Below are 18,389 nucleotides of genomic sequence, written 5' to 3'. Positions count from 1 at the left end.
TATGTATTTTGCATTATCATGAAGCCTCGCCTTATCACAAGATAGGCAAAACTACTGTATTTTAAGATACGCTAGATGTATAATTTAATTGAATAAAGACACGATCGAAGGATCGAAGTAGCATTCATTGGCCATTTGCATAGTAAAACTCTTTTGCACATAAATCAAATTCGATTAAAAAATTCTTATTTAAAGAGCAGCGTAAGGTATTATGAATTAATAGCTTTATGACTTTTAACAGCATAAGATAAATCGCCAACTTATTCATTTGATGTTATTTCAATACTGTAGCTATTTGAATTCATTGCACAATCAACAATTGTATAGAATAACTTGACAGCTACCGCCGCTGATGATACAAGATGTGGCAGATTTTGATGCTAACTGTTGTTGCTATTACTCGGTCATTTGGTGAAAGTTCAGGTAGGGTGTGAATTCTAACTTAATTATGATATAACAGCGAAACTTGAATATGATCGTCGAAGTAATAGGAATTTAATTGTAAGTGTTGATCAGCTCCTTTGTATTAATTATCAGTAACTTCAGTAACGAAGAAGCCGTAGGACAATGAGCTACGTCTAGTTGAATGAGAGAAAGATATTTAATGAGAGACTATTATAGAAGATTTCATCAATAAACCATCTAAATAAAATTGAGCGTATAACTAAATTATCAAACTGAGAGAATAAATTTTTTTATTAGAAATGAATCAAATTAGATATTTACCATAAAGGTACAGATTAGACCGCAATGCATTTATTATTTGAAGCAAATAAAATTGATCACTTTTCTTTCAATGGAATTGGTAACTGGTTATGGCAGAAAATATTGTCGTACGAATGACTTCAATCCAGAGAGATCTACGATAGATTAAAAAGAAATTTACGAAATTAAATCATCTTACATCGTTAAGCATTTTCCCTGAATACCAAAAGTACCAATTACTATTCAATGTACTTATAAGATAAGCCTACTGTGATCTAGACATATAATTTCAAATACTCAATTCGAAAGTTCTTTAATGTGACTACTTCACGCTTGCCCTATCAATTCAGTTTAATGTTAAGTTTGCAATTGTCAGTTTACATTAGTCTTATGATGTCAAGGTATAATTTCTATTCTCTTTTAATAAGGCGATACTACAATTTCTAGGACTAACTGCGATCTGGGTAAGTTTAAATTTCGATTTAGCACTGGAAATATTTTCCAAATTGTTTTGCCAATAACTAAAATATCAAGAATAGTAGAAAGATAATAAGAATATAGCCTATTTCATTAATATTAATATATAACACAAAATTGGCATTCTCGTGCAACATGCGTCGTCATTTATTGTTTTTCTAGATTAGTTTTGTCCTAAATTTTCCTTATTTTATATCGTTTAGCACAGTTGATATAGAGATTTCAGCTATTAAAGTGAACTACTTCAACCATTTAATTTAATTTGATCATAACTTATAAAAGATTTCAGTACATACCATATCATTAAATTATGATAGCAATGAGTATTTTAATGCTTTCGCAAAGATAGATTAATAGACGTCCAAAATTATTTAATCATAACGTCATCATGACTTGAATAGATGAGCTTGGAACAACATCTCAATCTGTTTATAAAATTCAAACAAATTATCATCGCCGTAGTTATTATATCAGACTTAAGCATTCGCAGGACTAAGCAAAATAATGAGTGATCAATTTGGTGTTTGTTGACTTGTAGTATCCATACCAAGATGTTTACATTGATGTATTTTATTGATCTAAATATTCGAAATGTAGGATATTAATATTATGTCATCGCAAAGACAATCAGTACATACTTCAAATGATTTCAGCTATTTACAGTAGTTACGTGTTACGGAAATGCAGTGATAGTATAGTAGATTAAGAACTCGTACACTACAATACTGTACAAATTTTGCTGCAAGAAACAATATTAAACATTGTTGTAATTCTATGGTTCATTAGTTGAATTAATTATAAGACCACCTAGAGAGAGACCGACGGCTTAGAAGTTATTCAAATCTGCTTATCTTCGATTACCTAGTGTAATATACTTTATTTCAAAGTGACCCTTGAGCCATGTCAAAACTTATCAGGTCTTATGAATACCAACCAAAATAAACTACTGTAGATATACAGTGTACGAATAACCAAGAAGGTTTACCCATATTTTAAGGTCTAGCTCTAGTAAAAATCTATCCAATGAAATTGAGACTGCATTAAAATTAAAGCGGACTCTATTAGATTTTGATAAAGCAAGACGTTGCATTGTTGTTTTTCAGTATCTCAATTTTGTAGTAAGAGGCTGCAAAGTAATCAAACTGTGTAGCACTTTTAGCAGGCTTTAATCCTTCCCCTAATCTGGTCCTAACAACATTATAGTTCTAGAGTCATAGTACGAGACATAGTGAAGAGTAAATGACTAAATTTAGTGTTAAACATTTATATATGGAGATAATTAATGATGACTTACAGTAAAAACTACAGTAGTTATTATTTTGGTTACAACAAATTATGCTGTATTGTAGTAAGAGTTCTCATAAGGTAACTAATATTAATTGATTATAGTGTTATGTCTTGTAACGCTTGTGATGAATATTCTGAAGATATTCAATGATGGATGACACTATAAATAATTCTGTGAGTGGACATACTGTAGTCTAATTATCTAGAATCGTTCAGTACATGTCCAAAATTATGATTAATGTCTGTGTTAATTTAGCTATCCTATATGAGCTAAAATTGCATGAACTGTTATGAATCATACATGATAGTTGCAGCCCAAAGGTATTTAAGCTCGGTAGATAGTTGAATGAAAGAAGAGTTTTATAGTTGTTTTAACATAAAAGCAAAAGCGTCCAAATTCTTGTGAGGTGGTTACGGGATACTGAATCCCGGAGACTTAGTAATTTAGAAATTTGTTTTACGTTACTTTTGTCACAAAGCTGGTTTGTGACATCTAGGTATTGATTCTAAATCTAAAATAAATTCAGAAAGTAATGCATTGTAAGTTGCTTTTATGATCTGGTTAAACACGCATTTGAGGAATACTAAAGATTACACAGTAACTATATCTTATAATATGAGACTTATTGAAACGTATTAGGACATTTTTTTCCACTTTAAAACTAGGACTGCCCAAAATCCCATAGTTATTTCACAGCAAGGCTTATTCACTATTGAAGTCATATATTTCGTTTCATAGAATTCAATTTACTCGAATTTTATTAGTAACAACGACTTGTCCTATATTTTTAGCTAAGAATAAAATAGGTGTTGCAGCTAATATTATAACGGTTTTCCAATGCAATCGACTGCGAATTACATGGAATCATCCCATTGATATGCCTTTTGAGTGCTTGAAATTCGTTGAATACTCTATTGAATATCCATGTCATGGATTCTTCGTTCCGTGTATGAAATCACTCTCCTGCAAGAAGATGAACAACAATAGATGCGAAATAACTCTGCCTGTTGCATCGAATGCTCCAACATTTCGATATCAAATTGTGACCATGTATAACGGTCAAAAAGTCAATATGACAGACTCATCCATTATAGATCTTCCAAAAAAATGTAAGATCATTGCTATTCAAATTTATAATATCAGTCTTTCATTATAACTAAGCGAAATGATTACGTAGATGGAAAGTCGCATTTAAAGCTTTAAACTGATACTAATTGATTGCATGTTAGACCTTCAGACATAGCGTTGCATTAGCAGGATATACCTGCTCTTTAACGTTGACAAGTTACCGCTGTAGTAAAATAATCCTAAAATTAATGAATATTTTCCTGCTATTAGATTCTAAAGCCACCAGTCGATTTTGATAGCTATAGTGAAGAAAATGCAACACATGAACGTAATAGTCAGTCGACTAGCTTATAGAAAAGATATCTTCTTTGAATAGTGGCACATTTTCAATATGTTTTAGCCAATATTTTCTACCGTACTGAAAAGCAATTATTAACTTTGCTGCTAATTATAATTCATTGTTCATTAATTAGACATGATATAAGTTAAAGGTTATAGTATGATTTTGATTACATTCATCAATTGCTTTCGCTAGTTTTAAATTATCAGATTTCTAGTTTATGAGCAAGCAGACAATTATAATATTACATAAAAACTAGCTTTTCATTTTTATTAAGTATACGATGACTCTTACTTTATTTAGAGTAAATGACTTTTCCTAATAATCTTCTTCTAATTTTACTAGTTAAACCCGATCCTCCGCAAATATGCAATACACTTATTGATTTTAGAGAAAAAGTAGTCAAGTTTCAATGCATTGAATCACAGGATTGCTTTGACAAACGCGATTACATGTATAATTTTTACTTGATCAATAACGACAGGACTCAAGTGCTTCAATTGGTGAGACCATAGTGTGTCTTTTAATATTATTTCATGGTCATGATGAGAGCTGTATCTAGGAATAGGAAATCAATTACGTTGAAGTAGAACTATTAAATTAAAACTATGAGAAAAATGATGTAGTGACCACATTCATGACTGCAATATACAAGTGCAGGCTCTAAAAATTCTGTATCCAATATTTCCGTAATACTAGTATATTTTAATTAGTTAACTTCTACATCTTTCAAAGGCATGTACGTTATCGCATTCAATATTAAAAATGTATAAAATACGATATTATACACTATGCTAAGATAACTATAATTAGATAACTTAAAGCAGATTGAGAGTAGTCGCATCATTACTGGTGGTTCATAGAATAAATTATATATCATTAATCAATACAACGCGGAAATCTAGTTGAGGATTTTTCACTAGCTTCTTTGTATTCATCTTTTACAGGATAGTAAGATTAGCGTCATTCAACGTCCATTTAATCAGTTTCACTTTAATCAAGTCTACTCTTGGTTTGCTAATACCAAAGCCCCATCTCAATTAGTTAGTGATAATACCACGAAATGGTCATTTAGTATCCCATCTAACGAGAGAAGTGAGATAAAACCTGATGCGACTGCGACCAAAACGAGGAGCTCTGCTACTACTGATGAGAATACCAATTTTCCATGTCGGCCAATCATATGTCCATGGCTATATCCAGATATTTCACCAGTACCAATTGAATCTGCAGGGAAACCAATAATAGCAAGTAATAACTTTTATTATGCCATTAATAGTACTTTAAGCATTCAGCTGATATGGCTAGCGATTTCTTGTATAGCTACAAAATTGATTCTAGTTAAAGACGTTAAAGATTTCACGGTTTATGGTAAAGTTTCTCTAAAATAAAATATCTAGTGGCTTTCTTAAATAAATTATTATCTTTAGTATAAATTAGTCCTCTCACCCTTCATATGAATACTAGCCAGTATTGCAGACTGGCAGTAGTAGCTCATATGTGATCTTAAAGTGATATGTTGCTACTAATAATTGAAATATGGTCAAATGGAATTAAGTAATTTCAACCGATAGTTGTTCTATACTTTTACAGCTGTTTTTATAAGTGGATGATGATTTTACAAATTAAGCAGTCTATTTTAATCCAGAATTGGTCATTATTTAAATGAATACACTAGACTTTAAGTGGAATCATGGAGCTGTTTAACTACATTATTAAAGATGTTATCATACGTATACTTATCAACTTGATCTCAAAGTATTAATAAAAATTTTGACAAATTATAGCTAATATAATTCATGGACTTCGTAGTATAGGCTGGGCTTAAAGTAATCAAATTATGATTGCTCTTTCTATGATTACGCAATCTTGAGAAATATGTTTATATAACAGTATCTTAATTTCAATTTTGATATAGGCTATACACCAAGTTTGGGTGGCTATACTACTCCGAGAAAAAGTCAGGTCTCAACTTTGATTCCTTATAAATTACTTAAGACTATCAGGCCTACCATCAACGATTTAGGTTCTAAAGCATGGACTATGTCAAATACTGCAGGTATAGATTTTACAGCAATATCATAAATATCATAAATATTGTTAGATGATGGTGTCTTCTAGAAGAGCTTCAAAATCAATATAATTTGTGATATCTTTCAAATATTTGAAAAGTAATATGATCATCATTTATTGTTTAAAATGTTACTAGAAACTAGGCGAGCTACTTATAGCAAGAATAATGAAAATACAGATACAAGCACGAGTAAGACAACTACAACAAGGTCAACAATTTCAACTGGTAAGAGACCGATTAATTTTAGATGTTCTTTTATTAGACCTCAGAGGCAAAGAATATTTGATTATCAAGTGTCTTCTAATTGAATAGAAAGCTAGCAGAGACGACTATATCTTGTTTCATTCTGAATATCTATAGGAACTTCGGCACCTTCAGCTATCGGATGTTATATTATAATAGTTGTCCTATTGGGTATTTTATTTGTACTCTCTATATTAGCATGCTATGTACAACAGTCGACTAAAAACGTCATAAGCAAGTGCAATGGAGAAAATTCTTACGAGGTAAAAACGAATATTGCCGATAGATCTGCTAACCATGTAATTGTATGCTATCCTTGTAAAAATAGTGGAGATATTGATAAAAATCAGGTTGATATCCCAATGGATCGAATCACAAATCTACCTAATAGCAATGTAGATAAGAACAAGAGCGTGGCTCCATTTCGAGTGGCTGATCAATTGCAAAACGGATATAGTTTAAGAAATCCTTGTTTAAATCGAAATAACGCTAATGAAGATCAAAATAATGAGCAAGTAGATCCAACCGCAAGTCTATCTGATAACATTATACAAGTTAACTACGAAAGCGCGATCTTATCTCGTGTTGATAATCAATTACAACATAGACAAAAGGGTGGAAAAGTAGCTATAAATATTGAAGAAAATCTACAAAACAGGCCTATCAACAATCGAGAAAGTTCTGCCAGTCTTGATTTCACTAATAAAAATGATGACCAACAAGCCCAGTTTGCCGCTTTTAGACAAAAAAATGTATCTTCTAATCTATCCATAGGGTATACTGATTTATTTCAACAGATGCTCATCAATAATTATGCTCCTACAGTAGAGCAAGTGAATCATACCGTGAGAAACTTCCACAACGATTTAAAAACTGAGAGAATCTTCAATGATGGCTCTTCATTTAGAAGATATCAATTTCGAACTTCTGGTGGAATTGTTGTGCCTAACAGATTGCCTCCATTAATTCATGTGGGTATTAATGGACTAATGAGATGTTATTCCAATATCGAAACCGGGGTTAATGATGCGAAAGAAAATTCCTACTACGATTTACCCTTTGCAAAAAATCAGTTCCAAGATTTCGATACAACTGAAAATTTTAACAGATTACCTGGAATAAGTAATATGAACAATAATCGACTCATGAGAAGTTATTCTAATTTTGAGACTGGTACTAAAGATGATAAAAGATTGACGGAAGGCTATCGAGTTACCGATGTCAATGCTATAGATATTAACGAACAAGATATTAATAGCTCACTGGCATCATTTCCTAGTAATGTAACTCTAACATTTTATCCATTTACTTCAAGGATTACTTACTCCAATTCTGAAGTTGCAATATGTTCCGCTGGAAATAGCAACGTTGCAGATATTGGTTCGTTAACTAGGCTTCCAGCCTATGAAAATTTCCCGTTTTCTAACAGGTATCATAGAGATTTAAGTATGGATTCTGCTAGGCGAACGGACTCTTCGAATTCACTATTTCAATATTTTGATGAAAACTATGCTAAATATTCCTATACATGGCGTAATTGCGATGATATTTCTGGATTTAGCCTACTTGATAAATGGTCTGATCAATCGTCAGATGATAGTAACTATGATTCCCAAAGTATCTTATCCTTGACTAATGTTCATCCAATCGAAAATAGAGTAGAATAATTTCCTCTATTAATTAATAATTGGATATTACAAGATTTACGTATTTCATTGGAAGGGACGTTATATTGTCTCTAATAAAAACAAATTAGTAGCTAATCGCCTTAATTAAATTTAGATTACAAACAGCAGCCGCTTAATATCCAATTGCAGGTAGAAAAATATTTTATTAATCATTCTATAAAAAACGAATTATTGGCAAATTTTTTATCTTAGAGTATGTAGTTAAATGGGATACAATTACTGTGAAATAAATTAGTCAAATAATAAGTTTATCGCTGTTGCTACATGCTTGCTGTCGCAAAAGATGAGAATAGTATAGCAACTAAATCTGATAGATATAATTAATTCTTTTCTCGATTTCGTATTTGCAGCTGAATAATTTTGTCTACCTTACTTAAGATGAAAAAAATTCGATTATTTTTAAAGGCTAGGCAGTCGAAATAGACTGTTGAATTCTATGCTTAAGAATTCTATTAGCATTCTCGACTTGGTTAAAAATTCGACAAGTTCAAATGTTAATTGCGTAGTTGATACGATCTATGTATTAATTCATCACCATCTGAGAAAATTGTAATAAGATATCGCCATAATTATATATCGATCTGCGAATAGAATAACCAAGAATTTATCTCCTTAGTTTACGATAGTCAAATAATGAAGCATAAATTTTAATAAGCATTGGACTTTAATTTACAAGTTTTTTGAATACGACTTTCGATTGAGTTGGAAATTTTCGGCGTTAATTATGATCTTATTCCGAATTTATTACAGAAGCGGCTAGTAATTTGCAAATGATATAATTCACTGGATTTGATAGTTCAATCTTTCGATGTCATATTATGAAAATAGATTTATAATATATTGCATGAGATTGTTTCACATATAGTACGCTGTAGCTATATTTTTTCAAGCAGCAGTTGTTAGCTAAAAAATGAAATTTGGGCTTAAAATTACTGTTAGATTAAACTGTATCAATTCATCAATTCTTCTTGTTTTACAGATTTATTTTCTATGATTTTTCTTAAATAAAATAAAAATTACCTAGCATATAAGTAAGATATGACGAATCTTGCATAGTTCTGAGCAATATTATAAAGATTATTCCAATATTGTAATGCTTTTAATGATACTAATTACATCATTATTAGCAGTATTCATTAGCTATACCAAATACAAGTATGGTGATGTTGTTAGTAAAGGATGCAATATTATTAATTTTACTTTCCTGGAATTCTACGACAATCATAGAATTTAGTTCTTATACAAATCTAAGAAGTTAATTTAACGATTTAATAATTCTTACTTATAGTATGATTCAGAGATCGTGAAAGAGTTCATTACATAAGTGTCTAAATCAGCACGGTAACTGCTGTCCTGATCCCGAAATTAAATCCGCAGTTGTAGAAATTCATTAATCAGGATTCGTAGAAACCATTTTGCTCCGAATTTGTTCTGATTAGTCCTATTAGAGGAACTCAAAAAGTAAATTAGTGATATATCACTATATGAGGAAGTTCTTATCTCAATTTTCTTCTCGAAAATTCAATCATTGTAGATTCTATCGATTGTGAAAAGAGCAGTGCCAAAGTGATTTATAACACCAAAACTGTCAATAGTAGTAGCATTTTACAACATGCTGGAAAAGTGACAAACGATAACAATGATCGAAATACTGTAACATCATAACAAACACTTTATGTAGAGAGCTACCACTTCTTTAAAATAGTTATTTCTAAAGCTAGGGAATGATTAATTCTTTCATCAGATAAATGATACGATAGTGCATTTGACTTGATTTCAGATCTCTCGTACAAACATTTCAATTTTACTTTATTGAAGGGCTACGAATATTATCATTCCTGTACTCACTGACGCATATTAAGTTGCCTAATGTGATCTATGATTAAAAGGTCAGTCGAATCGTATTCTTGAGCATTTAAAAAGATGTCAATGATGCGATTGCTATCGGCTTATGATTGTATAGTTTTTATTATAGTCATCACGTCATGTTGAAGAGTGTGATAAAGTGTCTCAAAATCAGAAGTGATTCAAATTCGATAACTTATAATTTGGTGTCCAATCATCTTAATAAATATTCCTACTAAAATTTACCTTTTAATTATTTGGCGCAGATCCGTGCTTAAAGCAATCTTGAATTTTAGTTCGTCTACAACTACTAACATATGCTGTCAATCTTACATGATTAAATATCTTTCATCAATTACCTACCACCTATTGCGCTATTTTAAGGACTGTCCTACATAAGCACATAAATAAGAGTAAGAGAACGTTAAGATTGTCTTATAATTGATCTTTGAGAGTTTACGATAATGCCAATGCTATGATTGTTATTGATCTATGATTTCATGATTCTGTTGCAGTCAACATACAATTATGAAGGCGTATCAATAAGTTGCAAGGAAAATGCTAAAGATCTCATTTCTAGCCTTAATGACTGTAAAGAATGCTTATTACCGCCTTTAAATACGTATATTCACAGTTTATTAAGCAACAATTAGAGCCGTTGTAATACTAGCAGATTTTTCATTTATTACGAAAAGATTTAGTATACGCAAAAATAATTCTAAGGTGCAGAGATCTTTATCTCTGATGTTCTGTAATTGTCGAATAAATAAATATTGTTTGTTATTGAAGAGAAGGAGTAAAAATAAATCATAATAATAATATGGCAAGCAAAAATTATTACTAAGTAGACATTCTCAGTCACAGCTAGAGGTAAATTCTTGTTAGGATCGATGTTGCAATCAAGAGGATTAATGATGAAACAGATTACTACCGTACTTTATTTTCGTAATTGGAATCTAGTTGCTGTATGAGTATTTCAGGCCTACAAAGTCTTTCTGATTTATAGGCAGCTTTTAATCAACATATTTGACTGTAGTTTAACTGGCTAAAATTACTATTTCAACAAATTTTTATTTAATTGCTACCGGGATAAGGAGATAATAATATTTCTTAACCATTGGATACCACTATATAAATTATCCTTACCATTTAGCTGTAATTTTGTAGTCGCTAGCGCTTCTGGTTTCATCCTAGTGCTTTTAAAAATTACTAGCAGACTCTAGATATTTATTGTTTCAAATTGCTATGATGATACATAATTATAATCAATAGTTTATATTGAATCATATCGTAGGTTTCTTGCTGTATGTTATTATATCGAGCTTCCTAAGTAAATTATTTCAATAATTTAAGAATTTTATCGTAATTTCTAGCCTGGTCAACATTTGGCGATTACGTGAAGGGTCATCAAATTTCTTTTTCTAATGCAGTATAAACTATTTTGTTACTCGTTCTTCCAACATAGCGGAAATTTCTTTACATTCAATGAAGTTTAGTAGTAACATACTTCTAATCTTAGCAACAGCATTTTTGTGCAAAAAATAAACACTACCAAAAGTATTACTGTAACTGACAGTTAATTGTTAGAATATATAGAAATAGATACGAATAAATCTATTGCAGGAACAAGTTTTTAATACTTAAACGACTTTTTCATAATATAATGTGTGGTGGAGCGACTACGTTTTTTGCATGGTGAGAGATCGACTGAAAAATCACGTTAACGTCTGATAAGAAGAAATCACCTTTATCATAATTCCAAAATCATTTATAAAGTCATTATTCATCTATAATAGAAGCTTGATGTTAATAAAGTATCAAAAGGATACTGCAATAGAAATATAAACAATAATTTATCTATACTACAATTTCCAGTGGAGTTTGATAGAAAAGTAATCAGTGTAAAAACATTGAATTGAAAAGAATCTCTGCTCACGTGGATGACATAGCTATAAATATCTTATTTAGTTTTTTTCCATGTACTGCTATATTGAATGTTAATTAGTTCCGGTAATCGATCATCAGTTTATGTAATGACTCATACCGCCCTTGTCAGCGTTAAATCGCCAAGGAAGAATAGCCGAATAACTATGGGAAATTTCCCCCTTACTTTCAGATAATCAATCGATTTTGCATCAATTCTCTTTATACTCCCTCAACCGTACTGTAATATATTTCTGATATCAATTACTCTAAACTTAATAGGACAGCATCTGATTTTCCATACTTATCAATATGGGCAATGTCCAATTTAAAAATTCTATCGGTGTATTGTAGACTTCGAATCAAACTATGACTTCCCTAATATGCAAATAAGGTAGAAAATTAAACCGGGAATGATCATTATTCTTAAACTGTTATGATTGTTTTTTTGCCGTAAGACCTTTAAATGATGAGTAATAACTATATCGAATATTTAAACGCATGAGAGCGTCCTGACTTTAATAATATTGCATTAAGGTACCATAATAAGGTAATGGTAGGAAATATTGTTACATGATGACGTAATAGAAATTGGAGTAAATACTATATAGGGCCTACACAATATTCATTTATTCAAATTATGTACCGCCGTTTACATGTGGGGATTCAACACAATACCCCCTATATCGGTCTATTAATACACCTAAATATATATATATATGTCCATCTTTAGATTAAATAACATTTGAAATACTTGCGGTTATATATCATAAAAGATTATTAGTTACAGATTAAGTTATAATAGTTCATACTATCCATAAATTTGTTACTGATTTAATATTTGTACGATAACCGATTTGCATTTCAAGAGCTACGATACAACATGAAATTGCTATTAGGTTTAGCAGTTATGCTTGGATGGTCATTCATAGTTTCAGGTAAGGCAATTAAGAATTATTTTATACTTTTGCAATACCGATCTATTGCAAAAGCTGGTACTTTATTATCATTGAAGTTGTTATGCACTCGTGTATCATACTTAGCGTAATATAATATCGAATTGTTACTTATTAATCATATTTAGCATGTTGTACAGTAGCGTAGCTTTTTATTTTTGTCATAAAGCATTTTTAATTAAAGGCTCATAACTATGGACTATAATTAAAGATTCCATGATAGAGTATAGATTACCTTTTTAGTAGGATTTTGAGTTCATTTTGTTGCTAGTAGTAATAATATATAGGTAACTCATGCATTAGGACTTGGTTTGTCGTACTTTGGATGATAGAAATCACGTCTGCGTCAATACTCTAGCTGTTATCATATCGGATTATAGCTGCTCAGCTTAAATGTTATTACTACTTTAAGTAATGTGATAATTGTAAAATAAAGTAGTATATTGCAATGCTGGTTGTAGCTATAAACGCTACAAAAAGTACAATATGTAAGCAGGCAACTCTATACACGTAATCAAATTCACAGTAATCTATACGTTGCTAGATAATAATAGGCTATTTTATTACGTTTGTTGAGAGATCAGCGTCAAGACCAGCAATTAAGGAACTAAACTATAATAAATAAAAAATGGCTTATATACAACGATCTTATTTATTAGTGATTCACACTACACATCGTATATTACACATTAGTGATTTCCTTATTAGATAAGGTTGCTGACATTAACACAATTAAGATAAGGTCTCTGTACTAATATAAATCCTTCTGTACTGATGTTAGTAACTATTCTTATTAGTTAATGTTACATTCAATTAATGTTATAGTACTATTTAGTAATTATTTTCTAGAAATCTTTCTAGTAGTCATATTCAGCTACAGTAGAGTCGTGTATACGTAATCGTTGTATAAAGATCGAGTAAAGTTCTAATTTTCTACAAATTATGGAATTTTATATCACATTTTAATAGTAAATAATAAAGTAATATATGATAGCCGCAGAAACTAATTAGAACGTTAGATTAATGAATCAAAGCACCTTTAACATATTCATTATGGAGACGATGCTTTTGAATTTTCTGATAGGAAGTCATTATATTACTATGCAAAAACTAATTTTGAATCTTTTGCCACAATTTCTATCTGAATAACCGCCTACTTAGGAAGGAGTAAGAATCTTCCTGGCAGCTCTTCATGCAATCCTAAAGGTAAGCTTTTATTCGGTCCTGTATTAATTTATTTCTTCAATTTGCGAGTAAATATAACGTACTGTTCAAACGTCCAAACCACGTAGTGCATGATTTGGATAGCTACTGCAAATCTACGAATCTTCATTAGTATATCCAACTCAACGTGCAGTAATATTATATTGTTTTTTTTATTCCTAACTTATTATTGTATAGAGTGCAACAATAGAAATTAATTCCAATTTAAATAGTTTCACATTAAATCCATTTCTACTTTCGAACGAGTGCAAAGTTTAGCTTTTCGAAATAATTGGTTTAAACTTATCTATTTCATAAGAAATGTGCTTTGATATGGTAGTTAGCATGAAATGAGTCTTGCATGCTATAATTAACCTGTTATTGTTAGGTTATTATTATTATTTTTGAGTTTTAAACCAAACATTACGTCAATTATATAAATAAATTAGGGTGTAGCATAAATGGACTAGAAGCTCAAACATTTATTACAAAATTCTATTTGCAGTGCAGTAAAGTAAAGCTAAAATATTCAATTTTACTCGAAAATTGTGCGTTTTAAATACTGGTAAAACAATCATATAACCTATTACGAATTTTTTCTAAACTAAGTTTTAATATAAGTTAGTAAACTCGTGAAAGATATTTTACAACATTTACTGCCTTTCAATGCGCATAATATAAGGAAATGATTGTAAGCAAACACTATAGATTTTAACCTAATTTAAAATAATATTACAGTTTTAGTGATATTCCAATTACCTGTAAAAGTAATCAAGGAGATATCTTCGTAATTTGAGATCAGTACGATTTCTAATAATGAGAGGCATTCTATCAGACCTGGCTAAACATTTAGCCATGTTCATTTCTCCTTGTCTTATAGAGTGTATGCGCTTTACCATTTTCGAAAAATTTTTCGCTTCTTGAGTGTGCGTATTATACGCACACACATGCAATCCATTACATTATGAGCCCATTTCCTAAAAGTAAAATTAGATATTTCAAGTGCTAAGATATAGTTTACGGTAAAAAATTACGTCAAGTTCTATCCCACATAGCACTGATAGTAATGCAACGTTAATAATAAATTTAATTTGTGAAATAACCTATCCGATTATCTGACAGAAGAAATAGGCTTCAGCCGTAAATTAGGTTTAATTATGAATCATAAGGAACTTAAAATTTGATGAGAACCATTAAGTGACTTTACGCTAGTTTAATTTAATATATTACTTTTAAGGGCTAAGTTGGGTGATTTAACCGGATACCATTTATTCGGAACTTAGGATTAATGATCGTAATCTTCAAATGACTTCTCCACTAGTTTAATATAACATAGAAATTAAGAGCTAAAAAGCTGATTTAACTGGAAATTTTTCATTATATTGCGAGTAGATTCTGGTTGCCGTAAAGTACTTCCAATTTTTAATTTATCGACGAAACTCTAATAACCGTTAATTCTTTTTTAAACCAGTTTCAAACATTGCTCTTGATGATATCAAGATTTCTGTCATATGCAATCGAATCTCAATATCATGGACGTCACGTACATCGAATAATTCTAAATGTTTACCTATCAGACGCTTGCACTACGCTGTTAAATATAAATATTGGTCATTTACTGCAAGTATCTCCTCTTCTCTGGCTTGCTATAACACGAATGAAACAAAGTGTACGATAGAATTACCAAGAAATCTGAATAGCCCAGTTTTTGACTATCGGATAATGCTACTTTCTGAAAATAAAATGATATCTTTATCCGATCAATACACGATATTACCTTATAAGCGCTGTAAGTAACTTAAAAGATCTTAAATCTTGCTATTTTAAATTTCAGTGATATCCGAACAATATCGCGGTTAAATAAGTATCTTACGTAGTCAAGTCTGTACAAAAACTTGTGCATTAAGTAAGCGGTATAAAACCAATCAACTTGTTAATAGACTAAGCTTTATTTGCAACTTTGGTTACATAAAAATTTAGTTCAGCCGGAAACTCCACTTTGTCAAAGTTTCGTTGACTATAGGAGAAAAGCTATCCAATTTACTTGCCAGAAAAGGAAATCATGCTATTACTTAATCGATTATACCTATAACTTTTACCTGATGGTGAATAATGAGGTCAAATTATTACAGAAGGTAACTTAAATTAACATGAATATTAAACTACCTTAATTAATAATACCCAGATCAGTTCGATACAATAAAAATTTCTGTGCAGATAATTATTTACATTTACTGTGGCTTATAAGTAGCACATAATCAAATCCGGATCTGCTTGATGCAATAAGCATTCTTGAACAGATAACCATTTATATTTCCTATCAATACATGAAAGTACCATGTCTCATTTTTGTAAAAGGCATTCAGCTGCAAATTATTCCATTACCCTTTAGCGGCTCTAAACTTGCTGAATATTGCTTTTGTATCTATGTTGCTCCTTAGAATGTTCATAGTGGAAGCATTCAATGTCATCTCAACCCCTTTTCTAAGAATCAAAAGTACTTTTGGTTTGCCAATGCAGAGTCAGAGTATAATATTAAAAGTGCAAATACGAGTAAGTTTAATTTTAGTATTCAGCCAGTTCAAGCAAGTCTAAATTCAAACAAGCCTACGATGAGTTTATCTTCAATATCAATCCCTAAAAGTAGCCCTTCGTCTACAAAAATTGACAATGCAGACAATAATGATGCTACAACGTTATCGACAACTACTTGGATAACTCATCAAGTTCATGGAGATACTACTACATCGATTATTGACCGTAATTTCCAAAATCCTACTAGTATGGCTATACAGAATACTGCAACTTTAACCCCTACAGCTCCTTCACCCTCCTCAACTTATTTGAAGGATAATAAAATAGTAGATACATGGAAGCTTACACCAAAATCTACGGTGAAAGTTAACGAAGGACTAGCAACTACTCCTATAACTAAAGAGAACTTATTTACTTCTGATGAATCAACTGTTACTCAGCTATTGCTTTCTTCTGGCTCGACAGGTATCGAAATATTACACTGAACTAGTTGTAAACTATTTATAATACATTGCTTTCCAGACAAGGATAAATATCATTAAGGATATCGAATCATTTTAATGATTAAATAAAGATAAAGCTACAATAACTAAAGTAATTGTTGCATTATTTTTCATTTCAATAGAACCGCAGCATTCTATATCAATCCTAATACCATATATATTGGTAGCCATCACTGCAATCATTATTGCAGTCTTGGTCATTATAAGCTACTTCAAATGGTTACATAAGAAGAAGGCAAAACCTAAACCTACTGTCTCATCAAGTAATGAAATAAATTATACATTAACTCAAGTCACCGTAGATGATCCAGAATCAGCATACGCTGAGATAGGGATGTTGTTAAGAGAAGTTTCCAGTACTTCTAACAATCCCGACAATAATTCAGAAAACAGCGATCAAATCGAAGGTATCAATTCCAGTAGGAGTAGTCCTCGTACACCGAATCGATATTCTATAAATCGTAGTGCTCGAAATGTTTCAACATGGAGCGAATTGCAAAATAATATTCAAACTAGTCTACCTACCATCCATCAAAATAATACTACAAACCCACCTCTTAAAATGGTTATCAAGTCCAATAGAAACACCAGTGTTTGCAGTCATATAGAAGAAATAGTTACAGGACACAAATCAAGCATAGATCATAATGACCATTCATTCCCAGAAACTAGTACTCAAGAAGATCTGAGCAAAGGGAATCAATTAGCAGCATCATTACCTAATGATCATGATCAACCGGAGCAAAACGTAGAGGAACAAATCAGCGCTATTAAGGAAACTGTAACTTATTCATCTTTCTGTTGGTCGCTTGGAAGAGCTGATTCTGAAATAGTGAGTAACGAATGGGACAACGTAGATGAAGAATTGAAATCTAGCAATTCGAGCGTAGACGAAGAATCGGTTGAAAATTACACTTCATCAATAAAGTCAGAAGATACAATAATAAAGAATCAATTGAAAGAAACGTTACGTGAAAAATCTCCTCAATCAGAAGTAAACGTAAAAGAAATCACCGCCAAAAATATGGAAATGAATGGCTTATTTGTTGACGCTAATCTTCATCCTTCTTTGACTTGGTCTTGTAGCAGAGATATGGAACCGATCAGTAAGGAAATTACCATTACAACGCATCCTATTCTATGTGCTTAATTAGGCAATAGTAGAGGTACGCAGAGTAAAGGCTACTCAAGAAACGAAAGAACCCAATCGATTCTATTAAGACTTTTAATTTGCTACGCGTTCTTGATAATTTAAGAATTGCTGCAGCAAACTCAAGGTGAAAAGTCTCGAGTAAAAGTATGATAGGCAACAAATTATTTAGCATTTATTACAGTAACACTTTTAAGGTATTATCGCCAAATTACACATTCGATTTCATCGATCCATAAGTAAAATGCTAACGTAATAGCTACACATCCTTAGAATTTGTTATAATGTACTGTAAAAAGTTGAAACTTCTGTGAATTGACTAATTAATAAACATTTCGAACGGAACTTTGAATCTTACTTTACTCTGTACGAGTAAATATTAACTTGACCT

General features: G+C 31.0%; 2 protein-coding genes across 2 annotated transcripts; both read left to right on the top strand.

Annotated features, from left to right (window-relative positions):
- Window positions 1-362: 362 nt before the first annotated feature.
- Window positions 363-7,862, top strand: TRIADDRAFT_60479 (uncharacterized protein; the record flags this gene model as incomplete). Its single annotated transcript, XM_002116465.1, has 8 exons — window positions 363-423; window positions 1,134-1,169; window positions 3,262-3,579; window positions 4,224-4,381; window positions 4,826-5,249; window positions 5,797-5,937; window positions 6,088-6,177; window positions 6,313-7,862. The coding sequence occupies 8 exons, from the start codon at window positions 363-365 to the stop codon at window positions 7,860-7,862; spliced, it is 2,778 nt and encodes a 925-aa protein (XP_002116501.1).
- Window positions 7,863-12,534: 4,672 nt separating this feature from the next.
- On the top strand, window positions 12,535-17,998 carry TRIADDRAFT_60478 (uncharacterized protein; the record flags this gene model as incomplete). Its single annotated transcript, XM_002116464.1, has 6 exons — window positions 12,535-12,589; window positions 13,769-13,813; window positions 15,282-15,599; window positions 15,791-15,945; window positions 16,252-16,810; window positions 16,971-17,998. 6 exons carry the CDS (start codon window positions 12,535-12,537, stop codon window positions 17,996-17,998), a joined length of 2,160 nt encoding a protein of 719 aa, XP_002116500.1.
- Window positions 17,999-18,389: the final 391 nt, after the last annotated feature.

Source organism: Trichoplax adhaerens, genomic scaffold (genome assembly GCF_000150275.1).
Source record: "Trichoplax adhaerens TRIADscaffold_15 genomic scaffold, whole genome shotgun sequence".
Classification (NCBI taxonomy): domain Eukaryota; kingdom Metazoa; phylum Placozoa; class Uniplacotomia; order Trichoplacea; family Trichoplacidae; genus Trichoplax; species Trichoplax adhaerens.
This window is presented reverse-complemented; position numbering and strand designations above follow the sequence as displayed.